The sequence below is a fragment of the Hydractinia symbiolongicarpus genome, chromosome 4 (assembly GCF_029227915.1).
Source record: "Hydractinia symbiolongicarpus strain clone_291-10 chromosome 4, HSymV2.1, whole genome shotgun sequence".
NCBI lineage: Eukaryota > Metazoa > Cnidaria > Hydrozoa > Anthoathecata > Hydractiniidae > Hydractinia > Hydractinia symbiolongicarpus.
The window spans coordinates 444,858-464,060 of record NC_079878.1 but is presented as its reverse complement, the minus strand read 5'-3'; the positions used below and the strand labels follow the sequence as shown (position 1 = coordinate 464,060).

General features: G+C 32.5%; 1 protein-coding gene across 2 annotated transcripts in view; it reads right to left on the bottom strand.

The window, feature by feature from the left end:
* Positions 1 to 18,953, bottom strand: part of LOC130640735 (dnaJ homolog subfamily C member 4-like) — a 50,870-nt gene extending 31,917 nt beyond the window's left edge. The window contains exons 1-5 of one of the 2 annotated variants that reach the window (XM_057447263.1): positions 17,429 to 18,953; positions 16,124 to 16,216; positions 15,299 to 15,404; positions 14,793 to 14,846; positions 13,526 to 13,674 (exon numbers count right to left, since the gene is read on the bottom strand). In XM_057447263.1, the coding sequence (XP_057303246.1) occupies positions 13,526 to 13,674; positions 14,793 to 14,846; positions 15,299 to 15,404; positions 16,124 to 16,216; positions 17,429 to 17,454 (428 nt within the window). In that variant the 5' untranslated portion in view covers positions 17,455 to 18,953. The remainder of the gene's footprint in view (positions 1 to 13,525; positions 13,675 to 14,792; positions 14,847 to 15,298; positions 15,405 to 16,123; positions 16,217 to 17,428) is intronic. The other variant, XM_057447264.1, reaches the window with a different exon arrangement.
* Between the last annotated feature and the right edge of the window lie 250 nt (positions 18,954 to 19,203).

Genomic DNA, 19,203 nt, shown 5'->3' with positions numbered 1-19,203 from the left:
ACTCGGTGTTGAGAATAACATGTGAATACGGATGTTTCAAAAGAAAAAGAAAAAAAAAAACGGTAAAAAATGGCCGTCAGCGAAAGAAATATTCTTCCTAGGCTGACTAAGTGTTTTGCATACGATAGCTTAAAATCCACAAATGACGACACCAACTTCGCACGGACTAAAAGAACAAAAAATTTATCGTCTCGTCGTTCTTGTTGAAAAAAGAGCGAAATGCAGGGCATAATCCTGTACGTTATTTTAACATCGATTATAAAATGTCGATTTTTTTGCTTTTTGACAGTTTCATGGATAATAAAAGATTGCCAAGGCAAGTTATAAATCGTTATGACATCACCTTTGGATTTCCTGCAAATTTCAACATCACTTTCAAATAAATTGCATTCAACCTCATTCGTATTAGAGTTGTAACCATAATGATTTGCAACGAGACCATAATTGTGCAATATATTACCTTACATCAGCGTATCTCATTAATCGATCAGTATTGATTACCAATAAATTTCTCCACAAAATTACTGGTTTCTGCTACCGTTTAAATATGACAGCCACAATAAAGCCTTTTATATGTTCCATAACCATCTCCTTTCCCTCCTTAGTAATTTTGTATTTAGCTATCTAATTGTTCTAGATTGTATTTTATCAAGTGTTATTGAGAAACTTGTCAGAAGATAATAAATTGACTATTTCTCATCCACCCCCAACTAATCTTTTTCGATTTTTCTCGATTTTATGTGACCAAATGTCGCCAGACAAGATTTTATCTAAAGTACTGCTCAATATTTTGAAATTTTTATAGATTTTTTAAATTCCACAATAGATGTCCATTTTTTATTTCTTCAAACTTAAGAAATAAATTTTTGCGGCACTAAGTTGCACGGTTTCTTTGAAAATTCGCGAAATTAAACTTCCGTAAAAATTAAGTGCATTTGGTACGTACGAAACCTTAAATACCCGCGGAAATGACTTTCCTAAAAGCAAACTAGATTTAACACCCCCGTTTTTACTAAGAATTTTTCCACATTTCTTTCCACGCAAAAACGCCTAATTACGCATAAAAACAAATCTTCTGGAACTAATCCACGCTTTTTTTCTATAAGAATAAGCTTTATAAGAATATCAGGCTATAATTTGGGGCATAAAACAATAAGTCTATTGTTTAAAACAATAGAGAAATAAGAATAATAAAGAAACCTGGTTAGAAGTTTTATATTTTTATAAAAAAGCTTGTAGTGTTTAATAGCCAAATCGGGGGATATGACATTTTCAAGACATTTTCCAACAGTTTTAAAATTTCAAACTTTCTCCTACCTTTTATTTAAAAAAATCATACTTGGCACCATCTATTAATGCGCGTGCGTGTTTCTTAATTCCAAGCCGCTACGGGAAAGAGCGTTGGTGATCAAAATCCTCTTATCGTGCCGCTTTTGATTGTTTGGCCTCGTTTTCACAAAGAAAAACGGAAGACCATAAAAATTAATAACAGGTTGCGTTAGGTTGTTTAAAGTCAATTTTAAAATGCTTAGAATATATTAGATCACTAGTAAGAATTTTTCACTTTCAATTTTTATGAGGATACCGTAGAGATATCTTTATGGTACTTTCTCGGAGAAATTTTTTTTGTCGCTTTCGTATACTATGGAAATATTAAAGACAATATTGTTTAAATTTAATAGTAATAATCTTTTTCAACGCTCAACATATAAAATATGGAATTATCTACAAATATATATCTGTAATATATTAAAAATTTCTATAAATAATCTGTAAAATTAATTAACAAGTAAATACATATATATATAAAAATTGAAAGAAAAAAAAATCCCTGAAAAAACTTGACCACCTCTTCACCAATGTTTTGAAGCAATATAATTAATCACATTCCGTATGATTTATAATCTACTTAAAAGTCTACTTGACGGACTTCTCGTTAACACTTCCTTCCTGACAAAGTTCATCGTAATTGTCATCAATCAACGCGTTTCTTGGTGCACCGATCACGAATAAACAACACGAAAACTTCTCAAAACGTTGTTGACGCAAAAGTCTCAATTTAAGTAATATTCTTGCATTTGTTGGTTAATCATGTGATTTTTAACTGTACTCCTCACCAGCTGTCTTTCAGTTTCATTCCTTTCAAACACAGCTTGCCGCCGTTCGTATTTTCGATCATTCTGAGGCGACCTTATCAACAACGACTTTTTTCCCTCTTCCAGGCGAGCTTTTAACTCCTCTTGGGTTAGTGTCTGCTCGGTAATAAGTTCGTATTTTTGTTTGTTGAAAATTTTCTTAACCGTTGAATTTCTTCTCTTCTCCTTTTTCAACTCTTTCTTCTGTATGCAATACACCGCATCTTCAAGCGCTATTTCAATATCTTTAGCCAACATGATTTCAAATAATGAGTCACAATATATGCAGTTTTAAAAGAGTTCCTCTCCTGTGCAGAAAGTATAGCTGTATAAATATATACGAAGTTCAGTGAGTGTGGTATTCGAACAACTGATATAAAAAACCACATTCAACTTCTTTTATAAGATGTTTTGTTTTGTTTACGTCAGCCATTGACCGTCTAGTCTGCGTGTTATGACACTTTCCTGATCCGCATCATTGTGTTTTAACAATAGGAAAATTACATCAATAACATGCACTATGGCATGTGGTGTAATTAAAAAAGCATTTCTTGATTAACTTTAACAAAAGAAGCTGCCACAATTAAAAGCCTTGGTGATTTGAAACCATAATAAATATTCCCAAGGAGACGCATACAGTTGAAATTGCTTTACATAACTTTTCTAATACTCTTATGAATTTCAGATTAATTCATTAACGCGGGATTTTTGTATTAGGCAGTATCTCTTTTGTTTGTCAGGAATTATGTCCAACTATTATGTTTCGTACACAGCCGACGCGCGGGAATTAAAATTGTTTCCTTAATAGACAAACGATCGCTGCAAGTAGCCTGGGTTGGAATGCAAACTCCGATAATGGAATAAATTCCGAAGGACGCCATTATTATTGTTGTGACGGCTGGTTTCTAATAAAATGCAGAATAATAACGTGCGAAGAAGATAGGAAATAATAAAGATGACGAGGCTAGCGCTTCAAAACACCTGAAGACAGGGAACAACCTCACCAAACAAAATTTTTGACTGACAAATGTTTGTCTAAGCTTCTTGTCGGAAAAAAAGTTCGTCATCTTTCCGAATCATCGTCACTTTCGTACAACAAACTTTTGTCCGATGTTTTTTTCTGCAAAAGGAAGAATGACATAACAAACAGGATGGTGTTCCAGATGTGTGTGGTCAGATCTGATAAGATAATTTACCGCTCCAAAGATTATTAAAGAATAATATCTTGAAACTATCACATTTGTGAGTCAGAATTTTTTTATATGGAATACTTCGCCACCACAACTTAACGCGAGACACAAAGTTAAAAACATAACACTTGTCAAGAACAACAACAACAACAACAACAACGTGACTTTTCTACAAAGTTAGATGAAGTATTGTTATAACAACAAAAACAGATTTTAACTTAGTTTCCAGTACTTTGATATGAGGTTCTCAAAGAGCAAGAACAAATTCGAAATATTGGGCTAAAAACGATTATATCCTTTGAGAAATAGGAACGTAGAGTTTCTGTTCTATAAAACAACTTAACATTGCAGCTGATGTCTTTTGATAAAGAATTGTTTTAATTTGACATTCTGATTTTCTTGTTTGGTTTTCAACTTGACGATTAAAAATTAGAATGTATAAAGCATGAACTTAACGACCTGATAATCAAGATAAGTGTAAGGAAATCATATCAACAAGACGATGACCGGCTGCAGAGAGAAAAAAACATTTGGTGTGAACCAAATGAGCTGATTTCAGTGCGTCAAGACAGTTATAAAATCTCGATGAAATAATAAACTCCCTTTCGAAAAGTTTTGCGATCACTCTTAAGACGTTTTGCAATCTCTTTTAATAAGTTTTACGGTGGAGAACTATCCAGCTAGGTTCCCTGAGAGCTCCTTATCGATATCCTGATATTTCTATACTATGTGGTCATGTAGTATGGTTCTAAATGTGTAAAGAAAAGAACAAGAAATTATTTTAGCACCGATGGTAACCTTGTTTGCTTTAAATGCGGAGGTCGTGGGTTCAAACTCCAACCGAGGCATGGCATAGAGGTATAAATCGATTCCTTTTGGCGGGTGACCAGTTGAGCGGCTTTCCTCGGGGTTATCCATTAAAAGACATCAGCACCTGGGGTGGGGGGGACAAAAGCGGACATAGGTAGGGTGTTTAGCCGTACGCGGAAATCCTGTACAGAATATTTTTTTTTGTATTTCTTGCTGATCCGGTTGTCTTTTTGGAGAGATGGTTATACAAGTCGTTTTATTAGTCACTTACATGAGAAGCATTTTCAATTGAAAACTCGTAGTTAGTTTTGTCTAGGAAACTTTTCTGCTGTTGCTATACTTACCCTTAAGAAAATATCACAACGACATGCGGACACGAAAAAGGAATGAAAAATCGGCAAATGTGCGGATGTCCTTTGTAGATGGCCCCTAACATAAACAATATTATTATTAAATAGAGTAGTCATTAACTCGTGAAAAAATCCACGGGTTCGCCCGTCATCATGTCATAATTTATGCGAGGGTTATTATTACAGACTAGTCGTTAACTGCGGGAGATCTGTATGGAAGCTGCGTATAGCCGTTTTGAACATACAGAATACGGCATTGGTAGCCCGTCTTTTTTATATCGCATTTCGTGTCCATAGCACAGCCATCGCTACTTTGATAGCATTTTGAGTAGAGACAGAAAAAATACGGGTGTTACTAATACAGAGGGGAGAAAATAATACTGGTCGAAACCCGTGGAAATTCAATGCAACTCTTCTGGAACATTCACTGGAATTCGCCTGTCACTATTCTTTGGTTCGTAGACGGAAATTTCGGTATTATAATGTAGGTGATATGAAAAAATCGAATGCGTTTTGAATGTTATTTTAAAATTTTAATTTACTGAATGTAAATATGCGACTTATCAATAAAACAAAATAACGCAGTGACGACAAAGCTAGCGAAGCACAGTCTACAACGAGTTATTCGATCTAACCGGGCTTTAGGCTCTTCAGGTGATGAGCCCCTATGAAATAATAACATTAAGCCACAGGTCAAATACTTGCGTAAAAAATTACAACAGGTCACTTATTAGCAGAATTACAATTTAAACGAGCTAGTCATTAATTGTTCGGCAGAATACTTTATAGGTATTGATGATTCTCATTAAAAATACACGAAATGGCACCACTTTTGTAATTAACAATTAAAAAAATGTGAATTATTTGGCAAAGTTGAGAACAGTGTTATGCAGCATTTTTATTGTTCCTGAGGAGTTGGACAACAATCTCAAATCCCAATCTTAATGCCTTTTAAGGATTTCTTTAAATAACATTAAAGCTTCAGGAAAGTAATAGCTGCAGGTTGTATTGTTTCTTCATCGCCGAGCATCAAAGCCTCAAATATTTAGTACTGCATTGATTTTTAAGCGCTTTTCTTATTTAAGACATAAACATAAAGGCAGGAGAATTTAGCTACTGGAATGTGCAAAACGTGAATACTGCGTGTACCCTCTTATAGTGAATGTTCATAATAAGGTGGGTTTTTTCGTTTGTACACCCTCCTATAGTGAATGTTCATATTAAGGTGGGTTTCTTCGTTTGTGCACCCTTCTATAGTGAATGTTCATAATAAGGTGGGTTTTTTCGTTTGTACACCCTCCTATAGTGAATGTTCATAATAAGGTGGGTTTTTTCGTTTGTACACCCTCCTATAGTGAATGTTCATATTAAGGTGGGTTTCTTCGTTTGTGCACCCTTCTATAGTGAATGTTCATAATAAGGTGGTTTTTTTCGTTTGTGCACCCTCCTATAGTGAATGTTCATGTTGATGTCGGTTTTTTTCGTTTGTACACCCTCCTATAGTGAATGTTCATATTAAGGTGGGTTTCTTCGTTTGTGCACCCTCCTATAGTGAATGTTCATAATAAGGTGGGTTTCTTCGTTTGTGCACCCTCCTATAGTGAATGTTCATAATAAGGTGGTTTTTTTCGTTTGTGCACCCTCCTATAGTGAATGTTCATGTTGATGTCGGTTTTTTTCGTTTGTACACCCTCCTATAGTGAATGTTCATAATAAGGTGGGTTTCTTCGTTTGTGCACCCTCCTATAGTGAATGTTCATGTTGATGTCGGTTTTTTCGTTTGTACACCCTCCTATAGTGAATGTTCATATTGATGTCGGTTTTATTCGTTTGTGCACCCTCCTATAGTGAATGTTCATAATAAGGTGGGTTTCTTCGTTTGTGCACCCTCCTATAGTGAATGTTCATATTAAGGTGGGTTTCTTCGTTTGTGCACCCGCCTATAGTGAATGTTCATAATAAGGTGGGTTTTTTCGTTTGTACACCCTCCTATAGTGAATGTTCATGTTGATGTCGGTTTTATTCGTTTGTGCACCCTCCTATAGTGAATGTTCATATTAAGGTGGGTTTCTTCGTTTGTGCACCCGCCTATAGTGAATGTTCATAATAAGGTGGGTTTTTTCGTTTGTACACCCTCCTATAGTGAATGTTCATGTTGATGTCGGTTTTATTCGTTTGTGCACCCTCCTATAGTGAATATTCATATTAACCCTATTCGGTCCGGGGTTTTTCAAACATACTATGACCGGGGGGGGGGGGGGGGGGGCGGATTCCGCCTCCCCTCAATAACTTTTCTTAGGATTGTTCAAATTGAATCAAACTTGGCACACTTATAGTACGTCATAAAAGGAACAAAATGGCGGCAATAAATTTTTGCTTGCGTCAGCACATTTTCTGTGACGTCATCAGAAGCTTGAAAATTGTTAAAAATGCCACTATCTGCTTAAAATATAATTACTTTTGTTCTAGAGCGAATTTTTACATTCTGTTTGAAGTTTCTGTAAGCTAAATAAACATTTTTTAACATATCTTCCGGTTTTTACATGGATCGAGTAAAAAAGTACCAACAATTGCCCCAAAATCCGTTTTTTTTCGATTTTCGGGTAAAATCCGACAAAATCGGGAAATCGGATTAGTCACGTGTCAAATTTTTTCAAAATGATTCTTCTTGATGAAACAAAGTTGTAAATAATAATAATAATAATAATAAATATTTAAAGTGGCTAGCCCAGAAAATCACAAAAACCTATAGTTAGTGGATTGTTTCCACTGGGGGCCACTTGTGTTGCAAGTTTTAAGTTCTAAGGATAATCCTAACAGGAGTTATTATATTTTCCCCATTATAAGGATTTCATAGAGATTTTAGGGGTAGTTTCGAGTAACGGCCAATATCAAAGCCTCTAAAAGGTATGGGACCTAAAAATTTAGCATGCAGGTGTCTAATAGATAAATTTTGAAACTCAGTAATTATCATAGCCATATAAGAAAGCAATCAGGAGTTATTAAAAAAAAACCGTCAGGGGGGGGGGGTTAAGGTGGATTGTCTTCTTCGTCTGTGTACCCTGTTATTGGTCAGTTTATATTAAGATGGACGTGAAATATATTTTCTGAGTTAGAGCAGAGCTAAATTTCATTTACTTTAGGGTGCTTATTATGGTAATTTTGATATTTTTAAACCTTGGGCAGATACACATTTTCTATGTCCACTCGCCAGGCTGTAAAATGAATTCTTACGGTGCAAATTTCTAACACTTTTTACAAAACATTTTTCCTGACGTCTTCGCGTGAGATTCTATTGCAGAAAAAATTATTTTGCTAAAATTAACTGGAAACTTAAAAAGAATAATGGTAGAGGGTGCTAACTCACATTACGTATGCGGGTAGGTTTGTTTCGATGCACCTTGACTAGTTTAAAAAAAAAGATTTGGGCAAAAAGTTTTAATATAACCTAGAATATCGAATAAAAATATCGAATAATAATGACTAAAAAATTAAATGTACTATGGACATCGCTGAAACCGTAATTTGCGGTCTTGCTTTTTTACGCCTCGTTTTCAAGGTGAGGTAAATAAGACATCGAACCGTTGTTGCAAGTTGTTCATTCCCGATAAAGTATTTCATAACCGTTGTTTGCAACACTTAAAAGCAACAATAGATAAATAAGAACAGACGTTGTTTGATCTTACTTAACTTGACGAAATATTAAACGCCTCCCTATTGTAATCACATTTTATACTATAGTGCCGTATTTCTTTTCATTTTCATAGTCTGTTTGATCCTATGTTAACTGAGATTTCAATGATCGTGTTTCACTTTCCTAGCAACTGCTCTCACATGATTTACCAATCATGTGAAATCATCGCCTTATCAGAGTTCGCCTCCCCTTTTTTAGTAACTATACCAGTACTTCTGTTGTGATTAGTGTTATCAAGCCACCTCCAATACAAATTAACCGCCTCCATTACCAAGATTAAAAAAGATGATACTCCTATTTTGACCAATAACAGAAATGTGTGCTACTAGATGTTAAGCTCTCTTTAGTGCAGTTAGTAAAATCGTAAAAAGAAAAACAAATTGGAATGAGATTGTTAAAAAAAAATGCAGACGCGCTTAAAAACATTGATCTCTGTAACTTTCAGCTACAACACCGGCACTTGTCTACAGGAACGACATAGAAAAACCAATATTTCAAAGCAAAGATTTTTTTTTTTACTCGGTAATCTGGTCAGTCTTCACGTTTTCATAATGGCGCATTCTAGTGTGTCAATACTATGTTGTTGTGGCAACGGCAGAAATAACGACAATAACAACGACGACGATAACGACTTTCTTTCAGTTTAAATATATTTGCATTTTCTTTAGAATGTATTTATACAAGTTAGATTTTCAAGTTTTCAACTTCAAATTAAACCTAATATAAATGACAAAATGTAATCTCCATTCTTCTTTTGCCACTTCCTCTTCTAACGCTTGAAAAATAATGCAAAATTTTAAATTAGCCTGAAACTCAATCCAAAAGTTTGCCTGAAACTGTGAAATGTATTCTAAGAATTAGTCCGAAAATTTCCGAAATTTTTTGGTCCAAATATTATTGACCCTGAATTAAAACTGTAGAAAATTACAACAAAAATTTCTTAAAAAATTCGAATGTATATTGTCTTTCTTTGAAAGTCACAATGATAGGTGAGAACCCATTTTCTCTACCTCAGTAAGCAAAAGTTAAGAGTTGTATAAAAACATTTAGAAGAAAAGTAATTAAAGTTATCGAGACTTTGGTTATCGAGACTTTGACGCAAAAACACATATTCAAACATTAACGTGAAAAACTGCAAGTCTGAAACATCTACATTGTATTCAAAATAGTAAATAGTAAAAAAAAACTGTAGCAAGACACATGCTGACGTCAGCAAGAATGCCACTCACGAAACCAATAATAATGATTCTGTTTTTCAATTATTTTGTTTTCAAATGGTTCACCATCCCATATCCAATTATTGCTTTCATGAACCAGTGGCTACAAAACTATGTTTATTCTTTTTGTCTCTTTCTTTGCACCAGAATTCCTCAACTTCATTTGACGCAAATATTAAAGCCTAAATGCGTTTTATGGCTGAAAATACTCCACGCTAAAAAACTCTACTTAATTAGTCTCAAAACAAATTATACTCTAGTACGTTTTCGGCTTTTAAGCAGTTTTTTACAGTCTCTTTAACTAAATGTCGTTCTATTTCATTCTTCTCAGATACACCCTGACGACGAACAAACTTCCGATCGGCAACCGGTGATTTAATTAACGGCGACTTTCGCCCTTCTTCTAAGCAATCCTGAACCTGTGCCGGTGAAAGAAGATCAGGGGAGAGCATCTTGTAATTTTTAAATTTCGCTTTATTTACGTTCACAGTTATTTTTTTATTCTTCTTCGTTTCCTTCTTTTGCACATCATAAACGGCATTTTCGATTGCGTTATCGATATCTTTCAAATCAGTCTTCGACATTTTGATTCCAAAACAACCCCTCTTTTAAATCTTCTGCGAAGTGATGTAAATTTATTCTGAACCTATTAACGGCTGTAACAACATTGATATAAAGAACGCTCTTATTTTCTCTTATTAAATATTCACGTCGAACGATAAAAACCTTGTTTAGGAATGGAATTAGTGTTTAGGAATTAATTTTGTTATTAAGTTAATTAGATGTTTCTTAACGATGCGTAACAACAAGTAAACAAACAGATATACACATTAAGGAAGTGGAGAATCCAAAATATGCAAAAAGAAATTACGTAGGTAGATGCTAAAAGAAAGGAGGATTTATAGTAAAAAGAACGACTTTATGTACTGCAGATTCTTGAACGTAGCTATTACAAAACATGTTATATAGATAAACGAATTTTCATAATGACAGTAGGAGGCAAGATGAGAGAAAAACGTATAAGATATAAACTTGAGCAGTGAATAAGAAAAAAAAATTACCGTGCAAAACAAAGCTGTAATAAATCTAAGATTTGAAAGTGAAAATACATTAAACATCACTGAGATGACATCGAAAGGTGTGAGATTTGTTCTTTCTCTTCCATAATAAAAGAAGTAAATTGACTTATACAGTGCTAAATACTAATTCAAATTTCTTTTAACAGAAAGATTTTTGTGAATAATTTTACGAAGCAAAATTAGGTTTTTATAGAGGTTGAAACGATTAAATCTAAATAAACATATTTTATCTTAAATACAAACACTTCATAAATAAATTATTTTTGAGAAATTTCTTCTTTTTGTTGATAATCAAAGAAATGTTTTCAAAGCGACTGACTGGAGTGTTTGGATAACTGCGAGAAACACAAAACACCATGTGGGGAGCCGTGAAATTAACGTCAAGAATTATTATTGTCTGCAGACTTAATTTGTACAATGCCCATTTAATACATTTTTGTTAAATTACTCACCATAAACACGCACACCGTGGAACGATAACGTAAGAATTTCCGAATATTAAAAATGATAAATTTTCCCGTCCAAAAACTTTAACGAAAAGTAAAGAAATTAGATGTTCTTGTAATTCATCGCTCGTAAAATTGTAATGTTTTTCTTTATCCTGTTTTATTTTCTTTCAATGTTTCAACGCGGTAAAATCAACATGGACATTCCATTTAAAAACATTTCTATGCAGGACCTCAAGTTAAATATACCCATTTTAATCCCTTAAACCCTACTCTAAAGACAACAAATTAACCATTAGTCTTCGAGGAAGGAACATAAATTGAAAGTAATGTATTTTTCTGCTAAATAGAGACAGATACTTTTAGATTTTAGAAAAAAAATTTTTTCGCAGAAAGCATACCACAGAAGAAAGAGATAAGCGGAAATTATTGTAAAACTAAAGATAACTTTAAACTTCGTTACCTTTGATAGGTTGAAAGAGAAGCTAGTATTTAACATTCTGCAACCATGTTTACAAGCCATGTTTACGTCATAAATTTAGAAAAGTTTTGTATAAGGCACAGTACTCTAAAAAGATATTAGAAATAATTACGCTGAAAAATGACGAAGACACGAAAATATCAAGGCTCGTCAAAACGTTGACATTTTTGTGAAAAGAAAGTGTGCAAAAAACTCTGCAACGAATAAAAATTAAAATACAGGCACAGAAACAGAAACAAGAGTGGTTCATTTATACAGACCATTCCAAAAGCAGTCATTCACAACGCCAAACATACATAAGAAAAAAAATGAAAATTCAAACCATTTGGATTGTTATAAACAAAATCCAATTGAGTATATTGATGCATCTACATTCACAATTCAATATACCTCCCACAGGACTGTTATCTGATCAGTTTGTCTTTGCATAATGACAATTCACGAAAAAATAAGATATTGAAATAACTAGTGAAAGTTTGAACTGTTTTTATATTACAGGAGAACCTGCCTACGCTTTGCTGTATATACTAACAGTTGGTGCTGGAGAGATATGTAGTTGCAACAGATAAAGTAGAAAGCCTACAGGACATTTTATGCTAGCTGTGTGTTAATTTAATTCCACTACTAGCTCTTGTGACGGAGTTAAGATTTGATCTGCCAATCTTCTTGTATTAGAAGACAACATGCAATGAAAATATTTATATATTACATATATGTAATAACCAGGAAAATCAGAGCCGCAAGCCAGACACCAAGCATGGTTTGCCTTTTTTGTAGCATCGCCACAATTGGGCGTTCTTGGGAAGTCACTGTGGTTTCGAAGAAAGCCGAACAACGGATTGGTACTGCGAAAAATGGTACTAGAATTTTTGATAGAACCTAACTACTTAATGCCATTATAACTCACAGAAATAACAGTACCATTACTACAGATGTTGTCTATGTTACAAAACACTAATCCAGATTTTTTAATAAGAGACATTACATTTAGCTGGCTTTTTATGTCCGCTATAGTTTATTGAGTAACATTCGTTCGTTCGAAGAATCTCTATCTCGAACAAATTTCCAGGTCATCCCCGCAAATTCCAGATAGAAATAATTTTTACACATCTTGCTTGCTGCAATAAAATGTCTTAATAATCACACGTATGCTCTAGTAGCAAAAAGGTGTTTCAGATAAAAATTAAAATAAAGGCAAACAAAAATAACTACTGTTTGTTATTTATGACAGTTATCTACTAAGGCAATTCAAATTCCAGGGAATTTAATAACAAGCTATGATTAACGATAGGTATTTAACGATAATTAGATAAAAAAAATAAAGTTATCACTAAATAGAAATTGATTAGCGATAAAGATTTATAGCGATAAAAAATGCTAATCTATATTTATCGCTAACTTGACTTTTCATCAAATGAATGAATGAACGAACAAAGAAATAATAAGGAGAATAAAACAAAGCAAAAATAGCATTAAGGGTTGCTGCGATTACCTTTCTAAATATATTTTCTGTCGCGCATGCGCTATAACTAATTTATAAGAAACAAAAAACCAATGTAACAACATTATACACGCTAAAATGTCAACTCAAAAAACAGTTATCACGTGACTTTAATATCACATGTTTTGAATTTCACGTGACTTGAATATCACGTGACCTAATAACCTATATGAGCATGATTCGGAAGGATGTAATTTTGTTACAATGTCATGAAAAGTAAAAAGTGAGAAGGGAAAAAATAAGGTTTTTATACCTGCTAATTTAGCTACAACAAAAGCAAAAAAATGAAAAGAATCATTGCAAGAATAATATGTAAAATAAAAAAAAATTAAGTAGGTGGAAATTGATCTAAGGTTTGTGGGAGAGGCAAGTCTACCAGGGAGGATTATCGTTGTCAGAAAAAAAAAATTTGCTTGCATTCCAACCAAAAAAAGAACGAAAACGGATACAGTAGATTCCGTTATTTCAGACCCTAAAGGAGGACAGGAAATGCGTCTGACTTAGCGAATGTCCAAGTTACTCCAGAATTTTTACCCTGGGTAACTCGGACATTCACCTTTAAAGGTCTAAGTTAACGGGATGGCACTGTATTTCAAATCTATAGCACGAAGTTTCAATATACCTCCCAGGGTCTTCATAGGTACCAAAGGGATTGGTACCGCTTGTTGAATTTCTTCGAGTTCTTTGTTGGTAAACAATATTTGGATGACTGATGCCATCATAAATATTTTTTAAATGCTGATCTCCTAAGATTTCATATGCTTGTGTTACCTATAGAGAAGGTAGAATTCATGTATGCCGTTTTTTGAGAATATACTTTATCAGATAAATACTGAAATTAAAAAAGGAATCAACAATTAAGAATATCCAAGCTTATTTTAGTACAAAATTTATTAGCTAAATGTTTAATTTCAGTGCAATGACACTGCACAAGACTTTTATATTTCTGGAATTGTCTTTTACTTCAATTGATGCTTTAAATAAAAATGTTTCAACACTCAGTTAGAAATTGCCTTTAAGAATATCCTTCAAAGGAATATTAAAGTTATGTTCCGTTGTCTGACTGTACTAAGAATAAAAACAGTTTTTCAAAAAATTCTGTTTCAGACTTTTTTCAGTTTTGGCATAACATATGATGACTTCGTCTTGGAATGAAATTGGACCAGGAACATTAAAGCTGATATTTAAATCAAAAAGTTGAAATAAACTTAGACTGAATAAAAAAACACTATTCTTTTAACAGAGGCATTAACACTAAAATATTTATTTTTCCTTCGTGACCTTTCCTAGTAAAAAAGATACTTATAATCAATTTTAAAGTTCTAAAGTTTTAGCAAAGTTAAGGTAAAATAAAGAATTTTTAATGACTGGTTTCCCAATTGTCTTCAGACTTTTCAAGTAGTTGCGTATAACCTTTAATTATTTTTATGACAACCTTAAATTCCTGCGTAGCAAAAAACGATATATATTATTAATTATTTGTGCTAGGTATCATTTAGTTTTCATAGGTAATAATTGTTTGAGTTATATATTTTAGCAATGCCAATCAAAACATCACATTATTGATACGTTTAAATAACAAAACATAAGGTGACAGGTCAATGAAATTTTTGTACATATAAAACTTAAGACAATGACAAAAGCTGTAACAAAAAGAGAAAATTTCACGATGCATTACAACTATAGTTTACCGCATGTTGTAAGAATAAAAATGTATAATATAAACAGTAAAAGTCCTCACTAAGAAACTATCCAGTCTACTACTCAGTCTCTTCCATTAAATATTAATGCTGTAAAATAACAACAGAGAATGAAAACTTAAACTTATTCTCATGATATGAAATGGTATCTGGTATCAAGAGACCAGCTACAAAATTTTAATTTACAACCTCAACAAACTTTTCATGGAGGCTGTCATCACTAGGATCTTTATCAGGATGATACTGAAATAAATTGATAATAATTAGGTGATATAAAACAGGTTGTCAACATTTTTCACATATTGGAAATTTAGGAGGTCAGGTGAAAATTTTTTAGTAGAACACATAAATATTCCGTATCTTAGGAGATTTAGCCAAAGAAGGAAGAAGAGAAGTGTTACTGGTAATACAACCTTTTTTTATTGAATAGCAGAGAAGTGATTTATTTTGTTAAGGATGATATAAGACAATCTAGAGTATATTCAGAAAATCTAAGAAGGGGTGACCATTTTTTAGGTTATTTATGAGACTTTCGGCAGTGTTTCCACCATATTAAAGAGTACTTGAATAACATAAATAAAAATATGGGTAAGTAAATAATACTTAGTGACTAAATTTATTCAGTATTGACTATATCTATATAGGTATCCCATATATACTATATGTATTTTTAAGTAACTTAAAGAGGATTTTACCTGCTTGGTTTTCTTAAAGTACGCCTCACGGATATCTTTTTTTGAAGCAGATTTATGTAAGCCAAGGATATCATAGTGACATGATAAATTCTTCTGATTAACTAAGCTAAAAGAGCAGCAAAACAAAGTCTAAGGTGTTCAAAATAGGTGATATTATAATAAAGTTACTAGAAATAGAAAAAGTCAATAGAATAGAATGTGCAAAAAATTTAAACTTGCCAAAACTGCTCATATAATAAGAGCGGTAAAGCTAAAACGCTTACACAAACGTAACCCTTGTAATCCTATCCTAATTATAACTTTTAAGTTACATTTTAGATGTTTAAAAACCTTTCTATGAACAAAATTCCAGTAAGGGTAAAGACTTGATATCTCATAAAGTCCATTTCAAAGGTGGCAACAGACAATAAATGTTACAAGTGTTTTTACAAAGGTTATCTTCTGACGCTTAAATTCTTTTTTAAACTTATCGAAATTGTAAAAATCCTGTTTTCTATCATCTTTAACATATACTTAAGAGTTGATCCGTTACAATTATTTGGAAGTGTAAGATACCCATATTCTGATTGTCTGTGCAAGTTTATAGTTGAAAATATGGTATATAAAAGACAAAGAAACCCGTTGATTTATCCATGGGCTACTGATTAGACTTTATAAGCATAGCTGTATTCTGTTTCTCACACCAAGTGTTTTGGGGTAAAAAAACAACAACAACATGAAATAGCAATGCAAACAAAAACCATGAAACTTGTAGATTTTTCATAGTCTTTTATCCAACTATTTTTTTCAAACAAAAGATGTGTAAGATATATCTCATGTACATACCTATATCTTGATAACTTTCTCTGGGTGAATCTACACACTGACTGGAATATCATTTTGTGTGGAAAATGTCTATAGATAAATGCCATGGATTTTCTTAAATTAAAAAAAGTATCAAATTACCAAACCAACCTTGAAACAAAATTTAAAGCATTTGTAATAATAATTTTATGAAAAAACAGCAAATGAAAATTACAAGACTGTGACTATATACAGGCCAAAGATACCATAATAGATATTGATGTATTCCATGGTGGATTAAAAATAGTTTTAGCCCCTTAATTGGAAAGTGTGTGAAAAATACAGATAGAGACATGGGGAAGTACATAGAATTTGTAAAACTGCTTTTGGTGGAACCTAAATGCTTTTTATAATTACAATTTATAAGAACACAAGCCTCGGATTTAGCCAAAAAATAAGCTTCAGGTTCAAATAACTATTTTCAAAACTAAGGAAAACCTAAGCTCAATTGTTTATGAACACAATTACAAATGTTCATTGGCAACAAACACACCCATTTTTTGCATAGAAAAACATACAGATAAATTGGGGAAAAATTCATAAAGAGAAGAAAATGGGGCTACATATTGAATCTGTGAAATTAGGTTCGGAAGTTGAGAACAAATGATGCTGAAAAGGTCCAAAAATAAGAAAGTCAACCTCCTCATATTTTACTGGTTCTTATAACAGATGTGTAATCAGTGGCGGATACAGGAATTTAAACAAGTTAGTTCAATTTTTTACAAAATCACTAAGAAATGGGAGTTAAAAGAATGCAAGGCATTTAAGAGATTTTTAACTTAGCGCATAAAATACCATTTTAAAAATACACTAAAGTCAAAATGAGGAAAACCAAAGCAGTGACAGGTCTATATATTAGTAAGTTTCATACTAAGATTTAAGTCGGTTTACTTAAAATGACATGTTTCATAAAGTGACCGTTTACACACCGTGTTGAGGTCAAAATTTCTGCAAATTTTTGTATACCGCATTTTTGTATACCCTCTAAGCTAGGGAGCATATTTTAATATATTTTTGGTGACCAGCCGAATAAGAGTACCGTTTTATGAAAGCATGTGTGAGAAAAAAAAGCAGAATAAAATTTATACAAGACAACTTAAAATTATATTTTATAAAATATAAATTACATATTTTTATGTGATTAGGGCATTTTTCATTTTTATAACTAACAAAAATTTTCTAGTTTAGTGATTTTTTATCTTACTAGTTTAAAAATACTACGACAGTTTTTCTGCACAATTTATCTACATTCTAACTAGCTAGCTTAAAACACAGTAAAAACCTTACAAAATCTCCTTCCACCTAAACACCATTCAGCGACACACAAAGTTCACCAAATAATAGTATTTTTCGAGGTCTTGTTAAACCATTCTTTTAAGCTAAAACGTTGATTTAAAAATAGCAGCTTATTTCACTTCTGCTTTTAATTCGAAAATTCATAGTGCCGGCCACAACAACTTCTTTATCCAACTTAGCCAAGAGCAAAGCTTTAATAAAAACATCATGTGTTTTCTTGCTGTAGTTGACAAACAAACTTTGTACGAACACCACACATGCTACCACTTTAAAGTTCATATTAAGTTCAGCATGGAAATCTCTTCACAAGTCAGTCGCAATAAATCTATCAGGGGGTAGATTTACAATTTTTGTCAAGTTCTTAATTCTTTGCTGTTTTACGACTTTGATAACAAATTTTCAAAAGTAAATATGTTGACCATTTTATTTTTGTTGCGAAAAACTATTGTGTGACGAAGTAAAGCGTCATTTGTTTTTGTTTTAACGGTTTTTAGCGGTATTTCACAAGCCATTCCCCCTTAATAAATAATCTCACCTTATTCGACTTTACTTATGTTAAATATACAGGGGTTGGCTTATGCTTTTTACAGTCACATGTTGTCCTTATTTATATTTTTAACCCCCTAATACAACAAGTAAGCCAAAGTACAGCGACATTAAATTAGGGGTTATATATAATTTTTACAGTGAATTAAAGCAAATAACTGAATTTTGTGTCCCTAATAAAACAAGATGTGAAGTTACTCCAAGATAATTACATATAATGCCATATCATTGATGAACATACGCTCAACTATATAATACACGCATGTGTGTTTTATGTGTAGAAATTTTAGCTGTAGAAATTCAACCCAGAGCATATTACATATTACGAAAGCCACCCTGGAAAATTTTTGTACTTAAGGGAAATACTTTTTAAAATTGCAACAAGGCTTTTGACGAAAATTAAGTACGTCCACTCGACTAGCTTGACATACCCTAAATCCGCCACTATGTAAATATGCACAAAAACAGTATCATCAGAACTACATTAATCTTTAGTCAAATCGTTGTTCATCTACCAGAACCAATGCTACAGTAAAAATTCATTTATAATTTTTCTCCCTACTATAGGCTAATGGAATTCTACTTTAGTAAAATTCTGTTTTAAAAAAAATAAAGGATACGGTTTCAAATTAACACAGTGGTTCTTTTCTGTTGTGTAGCCTGCTACATCTACGTCCGCAAATGAAATTTCGATTCCAATGTTTACGCTTTTAATACTATGAACGGAAACCATCATTAGGAAAGCAAATTAGATCTTATCCATAACGTATGTGCATCTTTTATCCTAAAAACAACATTTTTTATAAATATACATACAATTAATACTTTAAGTAAAACAAAAAAATCAAGTTTTATGTTTTATCAAGTTTAAATAAAGTGTTATAAAACCAAACTATTTTGTGTGTTCCCCTAGGCTACTGTTCCGGTTATTATACAACAAACACGGCGGCAAAATCAAAACATTGAAAATAGCAAAACAAATCTCAAATCCAGTAAAGAAAATGGAAGATGCTTTATCCAAAATGCCATTCCGTGGTTCAAAATTAACTCTTATTTAAAATACTTCGGCATTAAATATGGCTTCCTTTAGTCGCATTATTACCCAGATCCCCGACTAACCCAGATTTTATTGCGGAAGTAGATTTTTGGGTAAAACAGGAAAGAAATGTTGAATGATGATGTGTTTTTTTGGAAGAAATTTATTTACATTTTTTACAAAA